The 19580-nt window shown below is 40.4% G+C and overlaps 3 protein-coding genes and 1 long non-coding RNA gene across 8 annotated transcripts; 3 read left to right on the top strand and 1 right to left on the bottom strand.

Moving 5' to 3' along the window:
• Positions 1–45: 45 nt before the first annotated feature.
• LOC112589982 (uncharacterized) lies at positions 46–568 on the top strand. The gene is made up of 2 exons (XR_003113906.1): positions 46–266; positions 324–568. It is a non-coding gene; the product is annotated as an uncharacterized LOC112589982 (long non-coding RNA).
• Positions 569–636: 68 nt separating this feature from the next.
• Positions 637–2012, top strand: LOC105185615 (protein ANTAGONIST OF LIKE HETEROCHROMATIN PROTEIN 1-like). Its single transcript, XM_025305240.1, has 5 exons — positions 637–696; positions 865–911; positions 1007–1220; positions 1293–1565; positions 1639–2012. The coding sequence occupies exons 1-5, from the start codon at positions 637–639 to the stop codon at positions 1774–1776; spliced, it is 732 nt and encodes a 243-aa protein (XP_025161025.1). The 3' UTR covers positions 1777–2012.
• A 252-nt stretch (positions 2013–2264) lies between these two features.
• Ndc80 (kinetochore protein Ndc80) lies at positions 2265–4823 on the top strand. 2 transcript variants are annotated; one of them, XM_011153019.2, is made up of 3 exons: positions 2265–2345; positions 2535–2689; positions 2842–4823. In XM_011153019.2, exons 2-3 carry the CDS (start codon positions 2593–2595, stop codon positions 4557–4559), a joined length of 1815 nt encoding a protein of 604 aa, XP_011151321.1. In that variant the 5' UTR covers positions 2265–2345; positions 2535–2592; the 3' UTR covers positions 4560–4823. The 2 variants fall into 2 exon arrangements, with proteins under 2 accessions (XP_011151321.1, XP_011151320.1); XM_011153018.3 differs by having other exon boundaries at positions 2276–2689.
• A 4485-nt stretch (positions 4824–9308) lies between these two features.
• On the bottom strand, positions 9309–12855 carry msl-2 (male-specific lethal 2). 4 transcript variants are annotated; one of them, XM_019844698.2, is made up of 4 exons: positions 12074–12855; positions 11540–11775; positions 10900–11100; positions 9309–10731 (listed from the first exon to the last, which is right to left on the bottom strand). In XM_019844698.2, the coding sequence occupies exons 1-4, from the start codon at positions 12651–12653 to the stop codon at positions 10459–10461; spliced, it is 1290 nt and encodes a 429-aa protein (XP_019700257.1). In that variant the 5' UTR covers positions 12654–12855; the 3' UTR covers positions 9309–10458. The 4 variants fall into 4 exon arrangements, with proteins under 4 accessions (XP_019700257.1, XP_011151317.1, XP_011151318.1 ...); XM_011153015.3 differs by having other exon boundaries at positions 10900–11097; XM_011153016.3 differs by having other exon boundaries at positions 11612–11775; positions 12074–12854.
• Positions 12856–19580: the final 6725 nt, after the last annotated feature.

Here is a 19580-nt window from a genome sequence, read left to right as displayed (position 1 = left end):
CAATGGGAGAGACCTGTCTCCTAGAGACGAAGGTGTCGCTGGCTGTGGAGTCCTTGGTAAGCGGCGTTTCGATAATCGAACTCGCGGTTCGAGCCTCGCTCGGCTAATTTCCTGGTTTACCGAGATCTCGGTCACGTGGGTTGGCGACGCTGAGTTTAACCGTAGACGTAAATTTGAATTCTGTCCCGGGTGTTTACATGTCGGAAGGACACGAGCTCGCTGGAAGTGCGATTGTCCACCGGTCGTCACTTCGAGAGGAAAAACGAGTGAGTTTTTATCCGGTCGCGGAGTGAAAGTATTGCAGCGTGAAACTCGTTTTGCAGGTTGAGGGCTCTTCCCGTCTTGCTGGGGTACGTTCCAAAATCAACCTTGGTTAACTTCGGAGGTTAAAAGAGTGGTAGGAGTATAGGTTACTTGAGGTACTTCTACCGTAGAAGTTGTTTTGGAACGAGTAGGCTGTTAGCTACACTACTGAACTGATACAGCTATAAAAAGAATAGATCATATGCAATTATGGCAGCAGAAGTAAATAGAAGACGCATAATAACATTCAGTGCATTTGCTGCAAGTAGATATTTCTTAAATAGTATTATCGAAATAGTTTGTGATAGTGATAATGAAAATGACGAAGAATTAATGCAACGCCTAATAAATATAGAAAAAAATGTAGCAATACGTGGCAGCCTGAGGAAAGCAGTCTGTATTGAAGGTTACGTTGAACATATCATACCAAGGTTTTCCGGAAAACAATTTAAAGAACACTTTAGAATAAGTGCAACAGTTTACGACAATTTGGAAAATAGATTAGGAAATTTACTATCAAGATAAGTAGCAACAGGTCGCTTAACATTACCCGTGTGAAAGCAATTGCTAGCTACTTTATGGTTATTGGCTACATCTGATTCCTACAGGTAAGTACTGTTGATAAATTTTACTATCACATTTTACTTCATTTTCTAATATTTTATATCTGTATAAATCTTTCATTATTCTTATATTGTTTCAGATCTGTAGGAATAAAATTTGATTTAGCAAAGTCATCACTCAACCATTGTGTCAGGAGAGTGGTAAGAGCTCTAAATTTAATCGCATCACAAGTTATATCCTGGCCAAGAGAGGATCATTTATTAAGTACAAAAGCCAAATTTCAGAAGATTTCCAAATTGACTAATGTTGTTGGAGCCATAGATGGTACACATATTGAAATACCTGCTCCAGAAGTATGTTGATTCTTTACATAAGTTATTGGCTTAGTATGTTCAGTAATTGAAAAAGTTAATTTTAATTCCTAGGTTGATTCAGAGTTTTACAATACACGTAAATGCAGATATGCGATTGTTTTACAAGCAGTATGTGATATTGACTTACGATTCATTGATTGTTTCACTGGATATCCTGTATCGGTTGGCGATTTGAGAGTATTTAGGAATAGCGACTTGTGGCATGCTGTCAATAGGAACAGGAATAATTTCTTTCCACATGAAGAATATATCATTGGCGACAAAGCTTACCCTATTTTAGGATGGTGTTTGCCTCCATATAAAGATAATGGTCATCTTACAAGGGTAAAGAGATAAAAATAATATTAAAAATCTTAAATTCGTCATTTTATTAATCATACTTTTCTTTCGTTTTTAGGCACAACAAAGATTCAACCAGTGTCTTATAAAAGGTAGACAGGTTATTGAACGAGCTTTTTCACTATTAAAGGGGAGATTCCGATGTCTGAAATATTTACATATGAGTCGAATCGGGTATCTAAGATATAAAACTTAGAAGTGATTTAATCTATCTCAGTTCTAACCTATATCACTGAAATACTTACTAATTTTATCTGTAACTAAGATTCCACCATTCTCTCCTCTTTCAATTTCTTGCTGAGAATCGAACACTAAAAAATGTCCTTTTACAAGTATAACATCATTGTTAGCTATGATGCTGCACTGCTTAAAATTTTATTTTAATCAAGGGAAGCTAATGTACAATTAAGAATAAACAGTTGAATACTTTCATTTTGTATTTTCCCGCGCTTTAGCAGTGGTAACCCAAACAACCTCTACATTTTATGAGGTAAAGCCAGCTGCACACGGTGCTTGTTTTCGTGCTGGATTGCTTGCTGGATGAAAATACTGCGTTCTGATTGGTGCATTTCCATCCATCTTCGGAAATGTACCAATCACAACGCAATATTTTCATCCAGTAAGCAATCCAGCACGAAAACAAGCACCGTGTGCCGCTGGCTTAAGAAAGTTACCTTCGTGGTCGACCAACTGCGACTTTTGGAACGGCTATCATTGGATAACCACTCAGTGCATATACTTTCGGAACGAATTATGGTAACCAAGGTTAGATTTTGAAACGTACCCCTGAGCGGAGGAAGAAATTTGGAAGCTCGCGATCTTTGGCCCCGTCTTACTGGCCGAGACCTCGAATGCCTCGAAATCTAAGACTTCTACGAAATCTAAGAACATGAATCCGAACTCAACCGGGCGTAGATCGTCCACTAATCCCGTGCGAATATCCATGCTCGACAGGGAGGACAAGAACTCGGCGTGGAACGACCGGCGGAAGACGCAAACGAAGTCGAAGGGAATGTCGATAGGCGAGGTTTCTCACATTCCTAGGCCTCGTGTTCGAAGTTTCTCGAGCGACCGAGCGAGCGGCAGGGCATCTTATTTAAAAATTACAGGTGAAAGCACGTACTATATTGATATTCTTATAAAACTTGACAATATTAATATGTGCATACATGCACACAAAATATGCTGAGATAAAAGCTCTGCTTTAGTTGGTAAAATAATGAAATATATTAATAAGATAATAAAATATGTACATATGCAGGCAAAACTCCACTGCATCAACCAACAACTCCGGTTACACCTGCGAGAACCTCTATCAAGCCTAATCTGTCAACCTCAGCAGCTTCGTGCTCAGGTAGACTTCATGCATTACCAACTGGTCGGTCACCATCCGCTGAGCGTGCTGGCAATATGGGAGTCAAGGTTCCTAAAAAGGACACGAGACCCTTGACGGACAAGTCTTATCAGGCAACATTGCTTGCCAACATAGACAATTTTTTCCACACGAATGAATGCTCAGATATACTGGACAGAAGTGGTAGTTTAAAGCCAATTACATTGAAGATATTTGTAGAGGCTTCTAATCATCTCCTGAAATTCTTTAAGATCAAGCAGGAGCTCACAATCTTGAACTATGTTGAGGAACTACCACGAATCGCGAAGCAGTTGCATTATCCTGGAGTGATGACCAAGTCATGGCTGAAAACTGCTAATGCGATGCATTCGTGGCCTTCCGTTCTCGGCTGGATCGGCTGGCTGGTAGAAGCATGCCAAGTGCAAGAAGTTGCTTTCGACAGGTTCCGACAGTTGGAGTCGCTGCCCTTTGTGGGAACAGAACAACAGATGCAGAGCAGCAGGATGGAGTTTCTGGCGTTATTGGAGTGCTATGAAATGTGGAATGAGGAGAAACTCGATGAGGAAACTGAATTATTGGAGAAATATCTGCGAGATATCGAGGCTCAATGGGGCATCAGTGAGAAAGACGTTGCGCTGGCACGCAGAGAGCTGGAAGAAGAGACTCGAAAATTACAGACGGTCGAGAGGGAGTCGATGGAAGTTGATGAGGAGATTGAGCGTTTGCAGACGATGTTGTCTTCTTTACAGGCTAAGGAATCGAAGCAAGTGAATGATATTGCGACAAAAGAGAAGTATATAAAGCAGCTGACCGCCGAGACAGATCAGCTGGATACTGAGCACAAGATGTTAAACAACCAGGTTCAACAGCTGAATAAGCAGCAGAAAGAGTTGCTGACAATCGTGAAGGATCAGCCTATGTCTAAGGCCGAGAAAGAGAAAATTGTGCAGAAGTGCACAGAGGTACAGAATTTCATACACGGCTTCGACGAGCACCTCAAAGATTACCAAAAGGAGTTGTATACTTTGGACATTAAGTTGGCGTCCATCAACAATAATCTCAATAAAATGGTGTTAGCGTACAACAAGGAGGTCTTCATGTACGTCGACAACGACGTCGGTATGGACTTCAACGAGCTGAGGTTGCCGGAGAAAGGACTGTTGGACCCACGTATAATGGAGGTGCTGGAGGAGAAGATCGCTCTGGTGAGGAGCCTCAAGGAGTCACTGAAGAAACAATGCGACGAAACGACATCGCTGATTTCCTCGAGTACTATGGAGCTGGAAAACTTGCAGGAGAGGATGAAATCTCTGGCGAACGACAACCAGTTAAGCGAGGAGAAATCGCACGTGGACAAGATAAAGGCAAACGCGAAGAGGGAGAAGGCCGAGTTGATGGAACAGATAGAGGCGCGTAAGAACGAGATCAAGGAGATTCAGGACATGATACCGGATGACCAAGCGATTGAACTTGAGATAAAAGAGGCGCAGGAGAAACTTGACGCGGTCGTTCGAAGGATGACGTTCCTCGAGGAAGCCGGCAAGCGATTCTTCGACGAATTGTATCAGATCCTCGGCGAGCACAGAAAAGAGCTGTACAGTCTATTGGCGAAAAACGGGAAGTAGCATCGCGTCTCCATAATGTAAGGACGATAATGTGATGTTATGACTTTGCCTCGCCTGGGGACTGGGGGGGGGACCGTCTTGTGATAACAGGCGCATTAATGTGTAATTATTATGTACAAAAGTTTTATTTTAAATAATGCATTTTATAAACGTATACCCGAAAGAGTTCTCTCTTTCTCTCTCTCTCCTCTTCCTCGCTCGACTGTCGTTCAATCGTACGAACAAAATAGACACGCATGTCCCCGCGTGTCCTCTTCGTCAAATGATACAAATCGTGTGTATGTAAAATAGTTTTATTCTATTTAGCTTTATATGTCATGACAATGTGCAATTCGCATGTTTTCTCTCTCTCTCTTTCTTTCTCTGTCTCTCCTTGCCTCCTGCGACACCAGATCCAACGTAATTTGACAAGTTACGATCGAAACGACCACGCGAAGCCCGCGACTTCGCGATACAGGTTGATCGTTCGTGAGTAACAAAAGATGTCATAACGAATATTATATATGTGTATACGCTACATACACGAGACGGTATATCCGGGAATCGGAAGCCGTGATATGCGAACAAGTAGCGTACCCACATGCTTCGACGGTACGACAGGGTGGCTCACGTATCACGGCCGCGACGGAGAGATTCACCCTCGAAGAATTCGTTATTCGCACTCGCCTTCGTCATCTCACCGAGTTGTATCACGAGTAATTGATCTTCCATTGAGGAGTGACTTTCCAATTGGCTCTCTGTATTTACAGTTGTTACGCCTTCAACGATATTTCGACGGCTTGCGCGACTGGTGCGGGGAAATGCGCTCGAGACGTGGTGAAAAGGGTGTGATATCAAATGTTACGGGCAATAAGAAACATTCTAACAAGGAAACCTGGGGAACGCGGAAATTCAAGAAATTCTGAAACTTTGTGTGGAAATAAAGTAGTTCATCTATAATGCAAAACTATTTTTTTGTTCGTGTGAAATTCTAGTCTGAGGGAGTGAAACCACCCTTCGGAAAAAAACCATTTTCATTTTTAGCGTATATCTTTTAAAATACGAGGCATATGCAAAAATGGTTTATATGAAAGTTGTAGTGTATTTCATACTTTTTGCAACTGTGTACTGAGATTTTGCAAAATTGAAAAATTTTTGAAACCCCCTCCGTCCTTCAATTTTGCAAAATCTGAATACACAGTCGCAAAGAGCATGGAATACAACTTTCATGTAAACCATTTTTGTATACGCCTCGTATTTTAAAAGATATATGTTAAAAATGAAAATGATTTTTTTTTCGAAGGGTGGTTTCACCCCTTCAGACTGGAATTTCGCACAAAAATAGGTTTGCATTATGGATGACTTTTGAACTACTTTACTTCCACACAGAGCTTCAGAATTTTTTGAATTTCCGCGTACTCTATGTTTCCTTGTAAGTATTAAGAAATATTACGTCGATGTTACAATTTCTTCTTCAGCGATGCGCGATTGTCACGCGTATGTGTATTATTACGTTGCATTGCTGAACAGGAAATTTCCATACAGCACACAAAGTTAAAAAACGTTGCTGCAATTTTTATGCTGTATGGGTTATAACATTGACGCGATATTTCCGTCCGGTGTTGATATCTGCTGCGTTGGAATGTGCAAACTACATTTTGCGCTTTCTTTCCCCGCGTCGTTTATCATTATTATTATAATTATTATTATTTTTATTACGTCCGTCGTAAACGTCTGTTCGTTATGACACGCGTTATTGCGGCGTGAGTCGGCACGCTTGAAAGGTCACTCCTCAACCACGTTTGAATGTATCGTTATTTACGCTATAACTAGGTCCCACTGCTGTTTTTTTATATCTTATTCTTAACGTGTTATATACATATGAAACATAGTAAATACAGTGCGCAATGTCGGTTAAAATGCAACGCATCATAAAGCAACTGACACGATCGCTTCCGCAAAAATTCGCCGGTTCTGACGCTCTCTTAACTACAAATCAAACTCAAAGACACCATCTTCGCGACGCTCGGCAGTCCCGCCCGACCGGTTCGTCCGCTAGCTTTACATAAGACAAAATTAACGAACGAGGAGGTGAGACTTTTCGTTCACTACTCGCACATCCGCACGTCTAATTCCCGAAATTATACATTACGTTCTCAATTGAGTGAAAATAGCACGGTTACACGCAATCAGACAATATTAACTTTCACATATAAAAATACAAGCATTTATCTTATTAATTTTATCTTATGTTGAGCTTCTCTCTCTCTCTCTCTCTCTCTCTTTCATGCAAGTTGTATGATACCTTCCACATTTTTACATAATGCATACGGGGCCGGTTGTTTCAACTTCTTGGTAAGTTAACTGATAGTTAAATCATACGTCTGTCTTTGTCTGAATTGAAGAAAAAAAAACACAAATAAACGTATGATTTAACTATCAGTTAACTCATCAAGAAGTTGGAACAACCGGCCCACAGTCACGTATCGACTGTTTTTTTCACTTTGCCGATTTAAAAAGAAATATTAACCTACATGTATATATCAGAGCTGCCTAATTAGGCACTCGCGAACGAACGCTGTGCGTTTCTCTCAGTCTTCTCTTCTTTTCTTCTTTTCACGAAAAGAGTGAAAGAAGCAGGGTGAAGCGACCGCCAGCGAGCGCGTAACCAGTTCCGGCCTATATAATGCATGTGCACTTGTCTATCAATGTCTCCTCCCACGCTCGATTAGTATCCTTCATCTTTCCTTATTGAGGATTACCGTCGGATAACTATGAGATCATTTACGTACTGTGAGAATATATCTGTGTCTCGACTATTGAAGGGGGGATTAGCGTATACTATTTGCACCCAAGCACGCATTATATAAACAACTGTTGATGGACTCCATAAGACGCTCCACAAGAACGATCTCGTGTGCAAAATTAAGAGACAACTACGTATATTCAGTAATTTTGTACCAATACTTCGCACGCTTACAGGAAATGATTAACACACTTAATAATTATACTCACGTAAATAGAATATCGTGTAATTCGTGTTACGCTTGTCGTATCATCTATGCTACAAAAAATTTAACAGAACTATCTCTAAAAAATACAGCTTGAGAGTCTCGGATGTAAGACGTCGTTATATATCTATATATATACATATATATATATATACATATATATATATATACATATATATACATATATAATCCGCTTTTAATAACACGTACGGCGGAAATTGAATTAAAGGCTCTTAGATGAACAATCTAGGCGAAGAGGAGATGGCCCGATGCGAGCCTGAATATTGTGCGGCTGCGTGATAAAATTTCAGATTTGGTGATAGAATATTTTATCACGTGCACTGCACAGGAGTGGCGGCTTTACCGACACTTCCGCTTTTATCGGTCCGTCTTCTCCTCACCGGATGTACAATAACGTTACACCTAAACATTAGCTAAATTATGCGAATTCGCTACTAATGCCAAATGACGTTTGCGTCAGGCGAGTAAAAACTTGCGTCTGTCTAAAATGGTTTCTCTCTTTTCCTCGATTTCTTCTCCTATCTTAAGAGGGAAAACGTAAAAGTTCCTACAATTTGGATTACGTATAGACCATCTTTCATCTTTCGCTCGTTATTTAGGCTACTCTCCCTACCGGTGCTCGCTTATTTCGATGCATTTTTAAACTGTACGAAAATGTAACAGGCTGCCGCTGCACATTCAGTTTCCTAATCGTGGGGGTTGTAAAAAACCAGTATGCAAAATAGACAACGCCTCTCGTGTTATTGTATGTACAACTGGCAAGTTATCAACGAGATACCTTCTGACATACAAATGTAACATTCGCCGGCTTGTACATTTAAATTTAATGCGCTAATTGTTCAACTCATCCTTACAGAGGCTTCATCATACGCGCATTGTCAGCACAGGCGTTGATACTCATAAAAATTATTAGTTACAGAACAGACACGATTCACGATGCGTGTGTATGTGTCGGCATACATACATCAAAGGAAAAAATCTGTTTCATGTATATAATGTCATATGCCTATACACAGATATGTGTGTATAATGCCACATGCGTGTGTATACACACACATTAAAGAAAAAATCTGTTCCATGTATATAAATGCACACGCACAAGACGCGCAAGATTGTGCGATTGATGCATACGAAACGAAGCAATACATCTGCTCATCTCGCCTTTGAAAAACTGATTACTGAGAAATGCATCTTGGATTAAGAATATTCCGTCTCAAGAGTTTCATTTTGTGGTCAGTATAACTTTGCTCGCACTTCTCGACAAATTCAACACCGTTATATAGAACAGTATGTATAAAACAATAAATCACATAGAATATTGTATTATATTCATTTCAAAAAGTGCAATCGCACGTTGCAGATGCACCTGTGCACTTGTAAAAAATGCAGTTCCTCAGGTTAATATATATTTTCTTATTTTTCCGTATAAAAATATGGCGGTGAAATAGATATTTTGCGAGAGATGGCATGCGTTTCATATTAATGCTATGAAAAATAAAATATTTCATATTTATTCTCTTCATTTACCTCGGGAGATAAACTACGTAGATTTTGCATTCTGCTGTTTTCTGACATAAAAGACATAATACTCTGTAAGATATTAATTTTTCATTAACGTTCTTTTAATACTCTTATGTGTAAAATGACTAGAAATATACCAATTTGTGCAAAAAAAAAAGAAAACAATATAAAATAATCAGATAACGAATAAATATAAAATAATCTTATAATATATCATAAAAATAGTATCTCGTGTTAAAAAGGTTAGATAATGTTTTTAAATACTAGAAGCGATTTCGGCATAGTTATACTGTCTCCTTCCTTTGATCTACGAAATTTCAATTCATTCATTTTAGTAATAATTTTGCGGAGATATTTGAGATGAATAGAGTTGCATGAACTTCGTTCCATACACGCAGAATATAAACGCGAGAAGCATTTTTATATTTCATGAAACTCTTGCCTTTTATACTGTACAATTAATTAAACAGCTTTTAATGGAGGATACGAGCCTTCGCGTAACTTCAAGAATTAAGATAATAAATAAAACTAATAACAGATGCTAAATCACATCATTTGTTCTTAGAAACACAAATTAATCGTTAGTGATTTAACATCTAACTAAATTTGCATTTTTTCGTATCACGACGCAAATATTTACAAATATTCAGGTAATAAATCATATATGATTTCCACTTGGTTCTCATGTATGATATAATAATGCTTTTCTAAATCAATTTAACATTGTAAATTTGTAAATATATATATATATATATATCATTTTTTTAAGTAAGAAGAGAAGAGCCGATTACAACTTGAAAGTGAAATCATAAGCACTGTTGAGTAAGTTAGACGTTACCTTCTTTCAGCAACTCAGTAATGCTGTTGTTTTTCGTTGGTAGAACGAAAGAAATAAAATTTAAATATAAATACAACCACTGCTTATAATATTACTCAGCACATTTAACGGATATCTTGCTGATCTAAAAGCAATTTTTTTCAACAGGAATGATTTAAATATTAACATGTATAGGATGTTAATAAATCCTAATGTCTATGTGCCAATTATACATAGCAATATTCCTTATTCCAAGAGATTGAGAAGAAAAAAATGAGACAGAAATAACCTTTCCAATCTCGATTACAAATGTACAAACGCATATAATCAGATTCTCTCTTCTTACAGTAATTATTTATCATAGAGCCCTTTTCTAATATATATTTTTGATTTTTATGTTCCTGCTTCTCTCTCTGTCTCTCAACACATGCTCGGTCGAGATTTTCAGACGCACTCAGTTTTCTTCCGCTATTTACACATTTTCACTTGTCGTTCTCTTCGGCACGATTACGCGCGACTAACCGCGATAATTGTGCATTTAACTACTTTGTCACACATCGATCTGTATATCGCTGTCTTCCGCCTCACTTTCAGTACTGACCATAGCGTCCTCGCCCACTAAGAGCGCGGCGGGTAAGTTCTGCGGTACATTGTCAATGTCTAGTCTCGGAGTGGAGTAGACGTTCAAGACTTGTATCGTTGTGGGAGATGTTGAAAGACACTGCGGCACGGTTCCGAGAGGGTCCCCACTAAGCGCGTCGCAATCCAGAGAAGTGGACAATTGCAGTTGTAAATTGTGAAGTTCAGGTATGTGTGGACGGATCTGAAAGTACACGAGAACGTTATGCGAAGCATTTCGACAGATATGCGCAGACACTCGCCGCTTTTGCGGTTTTCTATAAATCACACACGAAGTTACACATATACATAAAAATAAGAATACGTATACGTAACACAGACTCGAATACAATAGCTGACATTGATACAATACCTTCAATCCATCTGCTGTATGAGGATTCCTGCAACCTCTACATCTACATTCTACACAGGGTTTACTTTCGACGTAACAGGGACACCGTTGTCCGCAACAGGTGAGTTTTCCGGGTATCGCGGTGGCGTTGCCGCATCTGCACCCTTTCCTTTTACTCCTGGCTGAGCTCGATCGTGGCTTTTTAAAACTGCCTGAGGACTGCTTATAACAGAGCGATCGTATTATTGCTGGTAATCATACGAACAGATATCACAGATCAATGCAGAAGTGAGCGAGTCAAATGTTACAATCAAACATCACTCTGAGTGAGACGATGGATAAAACGAGAGGCAACAACATCTGCATTAATCTTTCTTATGGGACCTAGAAGAACTCGCAACTCGAGACTTTTCTAAAACTAGTATTAGTATGGAAATAAGAGAGCGATATAAAAAAAATATACATATATATGTACAATAAATGTTAATCAGAAATACACGCTCGGCTGTGATTGTTAATTGATACAAGTCGGAAAAATTATTTGTATACTTTGCAAGAGATGTTAACACAAGGACAGACATCTTTAAGCATTTAAATAAAGATTGCAGTACCATGTAAGTTCTGCGAGGTGTAAGATTAACCGAATATCTATTGGAATTACTTTGCTGCCCTTTGAAGATTTTTTCTGAGAGGCGGTCCCATATTTAAGGTGGGAAGACGGAATGCATTTTACCCCTCCTACAGAGCTGTGCTGACTGCCGTCCGTCTCCTGCTGTCCTGTCTCCATATCCTCTGTAGCTGCTGCTTTACGTTTTATTGTAATCTTGTTGCCGGATCCAGCATACATCACGGAATATATTGAGGACCCATTCGACACAGTCCGGATTGTTGGCGATTCTAATTGAACAATACACAATAGTGATTATTTACATACTATTCACAAACCACATCTTTCTTTCATCTTATTCATATATCCTCTACGTTTATTTCTTATTATTATTATTATTCACCAATTCTTCTCATTATCTTTAGCTATATTTTGTTTTATTTATATATCCTCTATGTTTGTTCCTTATTATTATTATTCTTTAATTCTCCTTATTATCTTTAGTCATATTCATTCATCATTTCTTTGCTTATTCACAGGAACTCATCGATATATTTGGTTTTGACCAAGCTATCTTGTCCTACACACCAGGTATGCTTTGGGACATCGCCTCGCTGGTCTGTACACTATTAGCCTGAGTCTGAGTAGAAGTTGTGCTGGTGTAGACACACGGTAAGATACTGTATGCTGACTTTGACAGGCCAGCGTTGCTCTTGAACTCATCCTTGAAACCTGCACCTTCCTGGATAAGCTCCATGAGGCTGCTGGCGCCGATGGTGGAGGCGCCATTGGTTGCACCACTCGCCGACACGGAGTGCAGTAAGCTGCGGTAGATACCAGTGCTGGTGAGGTACTCGCACAGTTTCTTGTAACACTGCAGCAGTATTCGCAGCTGCACATTCTCCACGTACTTCTCGTAGTCCTTGCACCAGCCGCACGACGGCTTGAGCTTCTTGCGACCGCCGCGGCAGCCGCGACATACGTGGTGTTGACAGTTGGTCTCGGTCGGGGTGTGCGGCTCAATCAGCAGGTTAGAGCACACAGTGCAACTGAGGCTCTGACGCAGATACGGGACTAGCCTATAAAGGTCCGTCCAAGAGTTGAGGTCGTCGACGTCCGCCTGCAGTACCAGCCGACACGTCGACACGTACAGGCTCGTCGCGTTCATCGTCCGTGTCGCTTCGCTTAGCGCCCGACTCACTCCGTGCCGCCGGGCTCATGCGACTTTTTGCACCACCGACGCGGCGTTATCGTTCACCGTAATAAAAACGCAATCGCGCACACCGCGCGTAACCATCCTTGCGCACACAAACAAAACATCCGCCATGTTTCGGCCTGCGGGTTTACGATACGCCTCCACAGAGTACTCTACTTGTCGAAGAGGGGCTGCGGGTTTGTTCCTGGATCTGTTCCTTTTGGCTGCATTGCTGAACTCGCGCAATAAGTTAGAATGAGACAACTATAATTTATTGCACCAGTTCAGCAGTGCAGCTAAAAAGAACAGATCATTAGTTGCACTGTTCAACTGGTGCGATAAGCTAGAGTGAGAACAATATAGTTGTCTCACTCCAATTTATTGCACTAGTTTAGTGGAGAAGCTAAAAAGAATAGCAGACCACCTGTTCTATGCTCGACTCTTTCACAATTCACTAGAATTTGGCTCGTTCGAAGCTTGTTCGCAAAACTTGCGTAATAGCCCCCAAGTATTGAACTTATATTTATGAGCGTATATTTGGAGTAACGCGAAATAAGATACGGAATCTTGCAAGAATCTCAGTGACGTTAGGTTGAGTCATTGTTTCAGCGAGGGTCATAGCTATAATCGTCATCGGGCCCCACCGTCATGTGATCCCTTTTCTCTGTCTCTCCTTTCTTCAATCGTTCACGATTATTTTCACGAGCACCAAGCGCAGAATCTGAGAGGGGGATTTTACAAGGGAATGACGATGTTGGAAGGGAGAACCGCAAGTACCCGCAATAAATTGTTTTATTATTTTAAACACATTGCGCTAATTTTCAAGAAGCTTTCGGCGGTTGAGCTCTCAACGAGCACATCGAATGCAATTTTAAAAGTTCACAAAAGGCGCCTGGTTTGCATTAGAGATCCTTAAACAGAGATCGGCCGATGGGTGAACGATTGCTGATTGGTTCGCGTCGCATGGGGTAAGACCGGAAGTGAGAGAGAAAGATATATACGAGGGCCATTCAAATATAATTTTTTTTACAGATTTATTTATAACAGATGAAATTACAAAAGCGATATATTATTTTTCTACATAGTTCCCTTCAACGGAAATGCATTTTCTCCGTCGGATAGCTAACTTTTTGATCCCTTCATCAAAAAAAGAAGAAGGACCTCCAACAGTCAATTGCGCATGTACTGCTCAACCGCTGCGTCGTCGTTAAATCTTTCCCCTCCTAAAGCCGATCTTTCAGGGGTCCAAACATGTGAAAGAGATAAATCGGGACTGTAAGGAGGATGTTCAAGAGGTGTCCAGTACATTTCTCTGAGTTTATCGCGGGTTAAGGTTGCTGTATGAGGCGGCGCGTTGTCATGGAGAAGCAAAACGTCGCGAATGGTTGTCGATATTCTGAGAGAATTGTGTGAGCACTCCCAATATATGAATGCAATTAAATGTTATTTATCATCATTGAATATTAGATGACAAGTAGAATTAGTTATTGTCCGCAGCGGATAATCTAACATTTAATAAGAACGAGACAAAATTTGCATGGGATGAAATTCCACTCTTTAACGCTACCATGACCTTTAAAATTATTCTCCGAAAACGGCGTCACAACAACTTTGACACTCTGTACAATTAGTTGCTGACACATTTTTTAATTGTACACATTCCTCTTTAATTAACATAAAGCTAACAAATGTCCGATGCTTCGACAGAGTAATTTTCTTTATTTTCAGTAATCAATAAATACGTAGTAAATCAATGTCGCGTACAGTTGAAAGGCCTCCTCGCATTCCCCTCGTCGTTTCGGAACCTTCGAGAAAAGAAGAAACGCCCAAGGGCAAGTCTCTCTTGTTTCAACCGCCGCCGAGGCCCGCAATGTTTACATCGCGCCGATTGTGTTGATCGGTTCGTGAGCGACGACACTTTTTGCCCTTCGTATTAATACTCGCGCGCCTCGCGTACTCGACCTCATTCCATCAGCAGCAGCCGTGCGCGACGCGCTCGTCACTTCCGTCTCGTGTAATTGTAAGAAATGTATCTCGTCGGTCCTCGAGATACTCAATCAGCATCGCGTCAGTATCACGTTGATGAACCGTACGGTCGAATCACGAGTATCGGCATTAGAAGCGTGAGCGAGTGAAATCCGAAGGACTCCAGCAGCCGGGAAGCAGGACGCCGGCAGCGATACGTCACGTTTCCAGGTATGTGGAATCATTTATTATGCGGGAATCTCCGATAACGAGAGCGGACGTTTAACGAATTTTCCGGGAATAAGAAGTCGGAATTTCGCGCTCGACATTCATGATCCGTCAATATCCGACTAGTAATCATGACTTTATGAATCTGCAATTACTCTCGTCAATCTCTGTCTGTTTATCTATTTATTGCGTTGTTGTATACAAGAGATATTGATACAGACAGAGACGGAACGTGAACGTGGATCTCTAATTCATTATGTTCTCAATTAAACATTCTGAATAATTCTGAACTGTATGAATATACCGTCTTGTGTAAGATATTCAACGTCATACCGCATCTTAGACTGCGACCTTTTTGTTTTCGGTTAGCGCTTCTTTCAAGTCTGTTTACTCTCGTTACGGGTTCTAAATTTAAATGTCCATTCGTAAAAGAGTATTTTCGAGAGCACCAACTGTTGTCTCCGCTTCTTGTTGTCATCTTTTTTCGTCAGCTCTTTCAAGAGCTCAAAGTCTTATCTAGACTTTGAATGTCAATAAAGAAAAAAACCGTAGTGAATATTCTCCACTCATCCCGACCAAACATTCTTTCTCTACCGCAGCTTACTAACCAAGAATGCTAAATTTTTGTTCCAGACGTTGCGGAAAGCAAGTCCAGCGGACGCGGATGCCGCACCGGAGGATCCGGTTCGGGCATAGCAGGGTCGGCCAGAAGGTAAAGTTTACAAGTTTCCTACACATCTGTGTTCAATTCTTTACAATCTTTGCCTTTGCAATTTGTTCCTCATTAGCTCTCTTGAAAGCTTCATGTTTCATTTAAATTTTCAATGTCGGAACAAAAATATAAAAATAAAAATCCCATATCAAAATATTTTCGTATTTTCGATTCGTCTCGATCAAAGATATTCTCTCTCTACCGCAGATTATCAACTGGGAAAACTACTTTTCTGTTTCAGTTGTTGCGGAAAGTAACAACAATCCGGCAGATGTGGATGCCGTACCGGAGGATCCGGTTCGGGCCAAGCAGAGTCGGTCGGAAGGTAAAGTTTACAAGTTTCCTACACATCTGTGTTCAACCTTTTACAATCTTCGCCTTTACAACTTGTTCCTCATCAGCTCTCTTGAAAGCTTCATGTCTCATTTAAATTTTCAATGTTGGAACAAAAATATAAAGATAAAAATCCCATATCAAAATATTTACGTATTTTCGATTCGTTTCGATCAAAGATATTCTCTCTCTACCGCAGATTATCAACTGGGAAAATTACTTTTCTGTTTCAGTTGTTGCGGAAAGTAACAACAATCCGACAGATGCAGATGCCGCATCGGAGGATCCGATTCAGGCCAAGCAGAGTCGGCTTGAAGGTAAGTTTACAAGTTTACTATAGTACTCTGTTTGACCCTTGGCGATCTAGAGCTGGGATATAATTTCCGGCTCGACTTGAATTATGATCGCAGAGGATAAACTACTTTTATTCGCCCGCACTGGTTGGTCAAATCTAACGAGCGAATGTGAATTTTTTGTTACAGAGTTGAAGCGGAACGTGGCCGGCTCTGACTGCAAGTCGTTTCGGTGAGTAAATACAAAACGAAAAGAGAAACAAAATTCCGCATGACGGATGTGGGACTATGGGAGATAAAATGTCGTTCGAGTCAATGCAAATTGCAAATAGATTTTTGCATATGTGTGTTTGTGAATAAAATACATTGCTCGAAACAATCAGGGGATTATTTGATCGATAGCCTGCATTACGTACGAGATTTAAAATACCGAATGATTCTCTTTTGATATTCAGTCAACTGAATAAAAGATATTCATATCTACAAACGCGATATCGTCATCAGTTGCTTTATTTTCATTTTTCAAGCGGGCCGCAGAATTACTTAACGACAATTATTTGACAATATTCAATTGTCCGTGTGAAATATATTCATACGCATAAATGCCGATACCGTTGGCTACTTTTCTTTTATTTCCAAAACAGGCTATAGAATTATTTGGCAATATTGTCCATTCATCACGATCCCTATTGTCTCGAGTAGCGTATAATGCGCGCAGAAATTGCGCCAACGCACGCCGAGCTTGAGGTATCCTCGCTCGCGTGCCTTTGAATATCGCGACCGCGGTTATCAATATACGCGTTTTTACCCGCGCTGCTAATAAAGAAATCTTAAATTTTCATTTCGCCAAAGTATTGCGAACGTAAACTTCGTCGTGACGGAGCTATTATACGTGAAAACTTTGCCCCGCTCTCTCTCTTTGCACTCCCTCAGAATGACCGGTTTCTAATTGTCTAATTTTTCCTCGCATACATTCGCGAATATTCTCGTAAATATCGATACTCTCACATTTTCGCGACTTTTCAGGCGCGATCGCGAAAAGCGCCGTAAAAATCCGTTGGACGAGTCGATAAATTTTCATACGGTTCTTGCTCCTCGCCGATCGAGTTTATAGAGTCCGTTTCGCAGCGCGCAAAAAGTTTCCACCGATGGCGACGTAAAACGTTCGTTAATTGACGCAAATATCGCCGCTCTAATACAAGTATCGACCGCGTCGCGGAAGTGTAGTGAAAATGTAGCAATCAACGTGGGACGCGCTGCAAGATGGATGCTGCGCGATATGGAGAGCGACAGCGGACGTGGACGGACATTGGTGGATCCGGTTGGATGCAACGGGACATCATCAATATCATCATCGGTGAGCGTTTGACTTAACGCTCGCAGAGAGCTCTTTTATTATTATATTGTGCATGCCGCAAATTTGCATTGACTTTTGTAACGAAAAATATATTCCATGAATTTTTGCCATATATTATTGCTATATATTATTGCCATATATTGTTGCCATATATTGTTGCCATATATTATTGCCATATATTATTGCCATGTATTCTCGCCATATATTATGGCCACTTGAAATCGCGCGAGCAATCGAGGAAATTGAATTTACCGGTAATCGCAAAGGCGCGCGGTAGACGTCACAAATGGATGCCAGCAGCCCGTTTCAGGGCTGCCCGATATACTGTTGCTGCGATTTAACTTTAAACTACAGCGGTCTCCGGTCGCAGGAAACTTTCTATCGCGGACTAACCCTTTGAGCGGAATATTCTTGAGAAACGCTCTTGAGATAAACGCTAGTTATAAGCGAACTTGCCTTGTTAGGGCCTCGTCGCGGTATCGTTGTCGCGGAAAATAAGGAAGAAAGGAGTTAAACATCCGACATCGTTGACACCGAAAAGAGGGACGATGGCGTCCCTTCGCGAGTAGAATGTTAGGCCCTTGCGAATGCGAGCGTTAAATTCTACCGCGGCTGCGAACGGTCCCCGACTATAGTTTCTTCGCGGAAACTGGGTCTTCATAACTCGTGCTTGATCGTGCATTGGATTCGAGATGCAAATCCAAATGTGTTATTTATATGTATATGAGCGTGCGATTGGCTGAGGCTTTTTTTGGAGGCGAGTTTTGTCACTTTCAAATTTCGCAAGAATCGTGTGAAGAAAGCTTGAGCTAATTACACTCTCACGCGTGTAAAAACAACACACTCGAATTTACAGCGACGACATAGCGGGGATATGTAGCGAGTACTACCTTGAAATTTCCGATTAGATTATATTTCTCGTCAGCCGTCGTTCTGTTGCCTAGCCCCGTCTCTTTCGCCCGGGTGCCTCATCGTTACTTATGTTTTTCTTCGCCGGCGGGTTGTCCTTCTTCTTCTTCTTCTTCTTCTTGCACGCTGGCAACTGTCGTTAGATCATGTGGGGTGCATTTGGCTCGAGTAGCTTCGTTGCTTTTTCGATACCATCTCGGCGCGTGTTCATTCATTACATTTCTGTAATTAATAGCTCGGTTGCGTACATCGCAAAATGGTACGGGAATTTTATATTTATCTTAATCCGTTCTATATCTTCATGAATTCCTAGGAGCGAGAAATTTGTGAAACACTCTGTACATATGTTTCTGATTGCAATTTTAGTATTATTTCAACTTCGAATTATTAATTTAAGGAATGCCAACGTGTGTATATATTTATAAAATAAAAATTATTCTAAATTTTCTCACGTCTTGCAATTCTAAGAGACATACATACATACATATTTGGCCTATTTTCTGTATTAATAGTCTTTGATATCTTCCGGTACGTATTTTGAACATATATATTTTGAAACATTTTCTTTGGATATTATATGAAATGGATTTTGCGTGTCACATAATGTCCTTCGGACTACACGGACATCATTATTTCGATCATTTTGATTTCTTTGATATTCATTAAGAATTATCCAGAACGCAACTGCCATGTTAAACGACTCAACTGCTGTCGTGTGAAATGTTTCGATTTTCACAAATTCATATAAAATTTTTCATTTTTCACTAATTCACAGAAGTCTTTCACTTTTCATTAGTTCACGCTAGGGAAAAGATTCATGATCGCTGGCCTGGGTACTTATCATGGAATTCATCGGAATCGATTCCGATCGGAATAATTCCGTTTCCCCTAGAAAAGACAATAGAAATTTAAGAAATAATGAAATAAATTCGATCGGAATCGATTCCGACGAGTTCCATAATAGGTACATACCCAGAGCAGCTGCAACGCTTCTCCAATCATTTACGTCGGCGCGCTCTTACTCCTCAGATTTCTGTCATTAATAACTCGATAATTATTGCGAATCTCTCAAAACGGTATGGAATTCTTATGTTTGTCTCAAC

This window comes from Harpegnathos saltator, unplaced genomic scaffold (assembly GCF_003227715.2).
Source record: "Harpegnathos saltator strain DR-91 unplaced genomic scaffold, Hsal_v8.6 scaffold682, whole genome shotgun sequence".
Taxonomy (NCBI): Eukaryota; Metazoa; Arthropoda; class Insecta; order Hymenoptera; family Formicidae; genus Harpegnathos; species Harpegnathos saltator.
Note: the sequence above shows the minus strand (reverse complement) of the source record. Positions and strands in the feature narration are given on the sequence as shown.